Consider the following 5,936-nt stretch of genomic DNA (forward strand, 5'->3'; position numbering starts at 1 on the left):
TTTAAACACAACTCCCGTCTGCTGTACAAGTGCTCAAATGTTGTCATTGTAGGTTAATGTTGTGTCATCTCACACGCTCCTCATTTAGCTTTTCTTCTCGTAAATTTAGACACATCTCCGGACCCCATTTAAGGCTCATCTGTACATGCGAGGCCAAAGGAAAATGAAGCACTCCTACAGACAGTCTGTAATGTGTCTGTGTTCCCTGCATTACCTGATTGATTTCACCATAAAATCATGCTCAGTAGCTGCCCATTAAAACTCTGATCTCATCGATATGTGTGAAGCGATTGCAGCGTGGCACTGAATTATTCACTTCTTCCTCCCTCTCAGTCCTCTTCTTCCCCATTTCCCCCTCCTGCTCTCACACTCTGTCCCTCTCCCGCTCCTGCATGTCCCTAATTTCCAACGTATCCATCTACTTCTGTTGCCGGCTGTGCTTTCTTCCTCCTCACAGTCGGTTATTTCTCTTTCTCCTGTACTGTCAGCCCTCAGGCATGTCTCAGCCATCACTTCTCTTCATTTATTAATACCTGTACTCGTACAGCCAAGCTCACACAACCACTTCACATCCCTGCTTGCCATTCGCAGACACACACACGTGCTTACATCTGTCGGCTGCACAGAAGCCCCCAGAGGATGCGAGTAGCCCAATGTATCCACATACTCACACCCGCTTACTGTGCAGGAAAATGCCCTTTGTAAAAGGACAGGAAGCATCAATCTCCTCGGCTGGGTCAGGCTACAGTTTGATGCTCTTTTGCTCGGCTGTCCTCTGGCTTGCATGTGGTTGCAATTTATGCCACTTAGAGTAATACATTTGGCATGCTTTAGTTATTGGTTTAACTGCGCAATAATAATAGCTCATCAGTTGTGATTGTTTCCGCAGCTTACAACACGGCATCCCCTTAAACATGTATTTTTAAAGTAGAGTGTATGTATTAAAAAAAATATTAAATCCAATTAAATAGTGCAAGAAATGTTGACTGTGTGCAGAACATGCTGTTACCCTTGACTTGCAGCTGTTTCAGTCAGCTTCCTTGTGCAGCTATATATAGATCTTCATATGGTGGAATGATGCACTGAGGACAAGGTTGGAGGGCAGTGACATTGAAAGCGTTTTGACTCATGTGTTGTGGAGATGCAAACCGCAAAGATGGACCGCTGCTGTGTTTATGTTTGCGCCCGAAGACCAGGAGGCATCCTGTGCCTGAGTGTTGCAGGATTGCATATGCACGCACTTCAGCGGCCGCTCTTCCTCCCCTGATTGAGGAGGCCGGTGTTGAAACCACCTGCTGTCAGCTGTGTATGTTTTTTATCCACCACCATCAGGGAAGTTTATGAAGCAGAGAAATTTGCTTCCTCTTTTCCTCTGGGTGCTTTCAACGCCATCTGGAGGCTGTCCTGGTCAACACCAGCTCGGAAAGACGCCGTATGGTTGTGGCCATGAGCGTGGAACTGGCCATTTTATTGAATTTGATGATCCATTACAGCTCAAATGGAGGTCCAACTCCCTCAGGGCAAAGGGGATATTGCATAGGCAGCAGGGTAATCACAAAGCGATTACAGTACCTGCTCACTTTATTGTCATTCTGATATATATAAACCAAGGTAGCGAAAAGGTTTATAGATTAAAAATATACATCAGAGAAGCTGTCGAGGTGGTTAATGACGTCCAGCCCGCCCACTGCTGTATGGATTGCAATAAAGCGGCAACAATTACTCCTCTGCGATTAAACAAAGAGCATGCACGATGAGCTATGCCCAAGCGGTGTAATAGCGAGATTGTTGCATATGTAAACATGTAACCACCCCAATCAATCACAAACAAACGAGGATTTATACCTGCAATAAGGAGCATATGCAGGAGCTGGTATAGAAGATCACTGCCAGTAAGGCTTTAGCCATATAAACATGCTCTCTCAGTTGCCGTTTATGAGAAATTCTTCTATTATTTCATATACAATAACCTGCTAATGTAAAAGGTATACATTTCAGATTGAAATAAAACTCCAGCACAAACTCATGCTGACATCATTTTTGTTGGTTGACACATTCGGGGTTCAGAAAGTTGCCCGCATGTCTGTATAATCAGCTCAGGCAGCTGAGAGTGTTCCCAGCGCCGCCACACTTTTTGTTCTTTCATGTGTTGCCTGTGGTTTGGCTGTCCTTAATCTCAACTCCCTTGTGTCTGCAGCGAGCACCTCTCGTGCTGCTTCTCCTTCTTCCTTCACGGGGAGAGCAACGTGTGCACGAGTGTGGAGATTGTCCAGCACCAGGCTGCGTACCACATCACAGATCACCACATCCGCCTCGCACAGACCTCTACCACCCCAGTTCAGGGTAACACCACAAACCAGTAGCTTTTCAAGTGCTTTGACGTTTGAACCTGATGTTAAACTCATAGGAAATGTGTTTTCTATGGTAATAAAGAAGTCAGACTTCATTTTTTACCTAAAAAATTGACAATTTTTAAAAATCCTGTTTTTGTGGGTTTTATGAACTCCAATTTATGCAAAATAAACATATAAATACTTAAAATCAATGAAACAGTGGGAGCAGAATCTATAGTCTTTAATGTTTTTGAATACAATTATGAAAAAAAGACACTTGTCTGTGATATTTTTTGGAAAAAGTCTGTAGAAATGCTGCATTTATAATAGGGGTCTGCAACCTTCAACACTTAAAAAGCCACTGCTCGCCAACTGCAACCAAGTGGGAGCCACACGGTTGAATTTCGCCCTTCAGAAAAATAAGACACATTCATATTTATGTCAGTCTTATTATTATGATAAATATTAATGAATTGTTGCTTTTTTGACATAAATAAAACATATTTCAAAATATGAAATAGTTTTGACAGAGTTTTCCATGACGCCCTTTCACATTAAAAGACACCCTGTGTCACATAGGATTGTCTCAGTGCAGCAAATGTAATAATAGGTCAGCTGTGTTTTAAAAAAAATTAAAGTTTCTTTTTATTGTTTGTGGTTGATCTCAGCCAAAAATGTGTAAATCTTACTAACAAAAGTTAAATTAGAGCTATCTTTACATTATTTTTAAACCACAAGTTACCCCTAAAAATACTTGAATTTGTTAAAAAATTAAAAAATAGCTAGTAACCATAGTAAAAGTTTTTACTTTTCTTTAACCAAAGTGCCATAATAGAAGGGTAAACGAGCCCTGATTTAGATACAGAGAAAAGCTGGTTATTTTAAGCTTTCACAAATTAATTTCTTACAAAATTTTTGCCTTTTTTTAAATTCTGATTTAATTTGTTTTCCACTACTTCTGATGTAGTAAAATTATGTGTGCGTTAAGACTAAAATGTATATTCAAGCAGATCAGTTGCATCATGCACTCAAATGCATTTTTGTACTAGAATATATATATATATATATATATATATATATACTATATATATATATATTTTTTTTAAGAAAAAAATGTAATTTTGTAAAGAAATACATATATTTAAACAGTTATTTCATCTGTTTGTTTTGTGATTATTACTTTTTTTTAACTTTTAGTTTCTAAACTCCTTTTTCTTTGCAGTTGTGCTGAGTCCGTACAGTCTGAGTGGCACTCTGACCGGTCAGGCGTACAAGATGAGTGACCCGGCAGTACGCAAGCTGATGGAAGAGTGGAGCTACTTCTATCCTATGGTTCATCCACAAAAAGAGGGAAGTGGTGAGAAGGAGAAAGGAGAAGCTGGTCAGGCTGGTGATCGCTGCAGTCATGTGGCAGTGGAGGTCATCGTAGGTACGGTCAACAAAAGAATTCCACAAATTTTATAGCCTGAAAGCTCTTTATTCTATTTAATCCACTGTTAAGAAATGGAGATTCTTCTTTTACAAACAGCAGTGAATATTGACAATAGTCCACATTAATTTGGTGTTCTCTGGTAAGTCAAATAGTGAAGAATCAGGAACCCACTGATAACCCCGGTGTAGACTCACAGACATTTTGAGCTGTGGTATTACTGAATAGAGAAGCTTTGACTGCAAAGATCCTCTCAATCTTTGTAATACATCTGAGAGTGGAAAAGGGGAAATAGCTGGAAGGCAGGAGAGGAGCAGTCGGGAAGCTGAGGTATGAACTCCAGGGAGTTTCTCTAACAGCCTAATCAGTCTGATCCCACAGCGCCGACTTGACCTGATTACAATTAAAACTCCTCTGGAAACCAGTGGTGCTACATCTAAAGAGCAATGATACTAACTAACAAAGGAAGTCTGGAGATTCTTTTTTTGTACTTATTTAAGCGCCGTGTGATAAATAGGATAGCAAAATTTAAGTACATCGGTGGTGATCAACATTTTGTCAAAACACAATAAAAACAGCTGCTTTTGTTGATTCCTAGGGGGAGTAAGGATGACCTATCCAGCTGCTTTTGTGCTGATTACCCAAGGAGACCTACCAGCGGAGCAGCCTCCTGTTTCTGTGGCACAGGGCCTCAGCAAGGAGCCAAACAACTGCAGTGTGCCGCTGACTCCACCGACATCCCCTGAGCAGCCATGCTCTGGTAAAAAAAAATAAAATATAGACACAGGAGCATTTATGATTAACATTTTATTATAAACTCACACAAAGACTAAAAAAAACAACTTTATTTACAAATTCAAGCACACAATTAGTATGAAATTGAGAGTTAAACACATTTTGTTTGATTAAAAAAATGCCGTAATTCAAAGATAATTTTTTTTGCATTATACATTATATATAACAAATGATTCAATATAAAACATTGAAAACACCTGTATGCTAATTCTTTCCACAGCTTTATACAGAAATAACTGCTTGTCATTTGCACTTTACTAAAAAAAATGTTGAAGTGTTTTACAAATTTCTTGAAAAATCACCCAAAAATTTATTTATTTGACTCATGGGGGAAAAAAAACGTATTTTCTATAAATAGATGGACATACCTGAAATATTTCTTTGACGTTATGTCATATTTTTCCTTTTAGCGGACAGCGGCTTTGTGACCTCCGTCTCTAGTGTCCCCACGCCAGACAGCAGCACAGGCATCACCAGCATTAGCCCAAAGCATTCTGGGAAGAAGCTTACGTGTCATGTAGTCCACCAGGCCTGGAAGGAGTGCTATCTCAACCAGCCTCAGCATCTGTACGTGCAACGGTATTGCCTTGTTTCTGAAGCAATTGCAACTATTAGCTGGTTGAAGCAGTTTAGCTGATTCGCTGTCCCCCCTTCTTATGGATTTGTTTGTCGTCTGCAGAGCGACTGAGCTAACGCAGAGGAAGGAAGCACCAAACGGAGTTACCACGTGGAATTTTAATGATTTGGGATCAAGAGCGCCCTGCAGCTGTTCCAGGTATCTTTCAGTCAAAATCTAACTGTAAGATTTGTTTGCTGTTTTTGGTACTTATACTCCGAACATAAATAAAACTGCCACAGCGCGTACCTCAAGAGGTACAGGTTGTTTAATGGATCCATTTAACGTTGGAAACGGTCAAAATACCAGATCGAACCGTACCTGACTGCTCAGTGGAAACGAGGCTTAGGAGACCCTCCTATCAGTCAGTTATTGCACTGCCGCCTTTTCCTCCACCCGCCTGTCACTGGCCTGCCACCATGCAACCTCCAAATGTGCCCAGATAGCCGCTGACGAATGGTCGCCATAAAATATTAACTTTTTCCTAAAAAATGTAAAAATCCAAATGATTACAAATGCCGCTGTGCGGCCACCTGCCAAATTTATTGAATACTTCAATTAAGATTCCAGCGTGACAGCCTTTTGGGATATGTGACTGTGGTCTAATACTGTATATATATATATATATATATATATATATATATATATATATATATATATATATATATAAATTTTAATTATATATATGTATAAGTTACATATATACATATATATAAATTTTTATTTTATATGTATGTATAAGTTATATATATATACAAGTTTT

General features: G+C 39.5%; 1 protein-coding gene across 4 annotated transcripts in view; it reads left to right on the top strand.

The window, feature by feature from the left end:
* Positions 1–5,936, top strand: part of LOC112163194 (mediator complex subunit 13L) — an 83,842-nt gene that overhangs the window by 64,380 nt on the left and 13,526 nt on the right. For 3 of the 4 annotated variants that reach the window (XM_036214443.1, XM_036214444.1, XM_024299448.2), the window contains exons 5-9: positions 2,198–2,343; positions 3,556–3,762; positions 4,361–4,522; positions 4,968–5,136; positions 5,237–5,332. In XM_036214443.1, coding sequence (XP_036070336.1) covers positions 2,198–2,343; positions 3,556–3,762; positions 4,361–4,522; positions 4,968–5,136; positions 5,237–5,332 — 780 coding nt within the window. The remainder of the gene's footprint in view (positions 1–2,197; positions 2,344–3,555; positions 3,763–4,360; positions 4,523–4,967; positions 5,137–5,236; positions 5,333–5,936) is intronic. The other variant, XM_036214445.1, reaches the window with a different exon arrangement.

Source organism: Oryzias melastigma, linkage group LG12, assembly GCF_002922805.2.
Source record: "Oryzias melastigma strain HK-1 linkage group LG12, ASM292280v2, whole genome shotgun sequence".
NCBI classification, from domain to species: domain Eukaryota; kingdom Metazoa; phylum Chordata; class Actinopteri; order Beloniformes; family Adrianichthyidae; genus Oryzias; species Oryzias melastigma.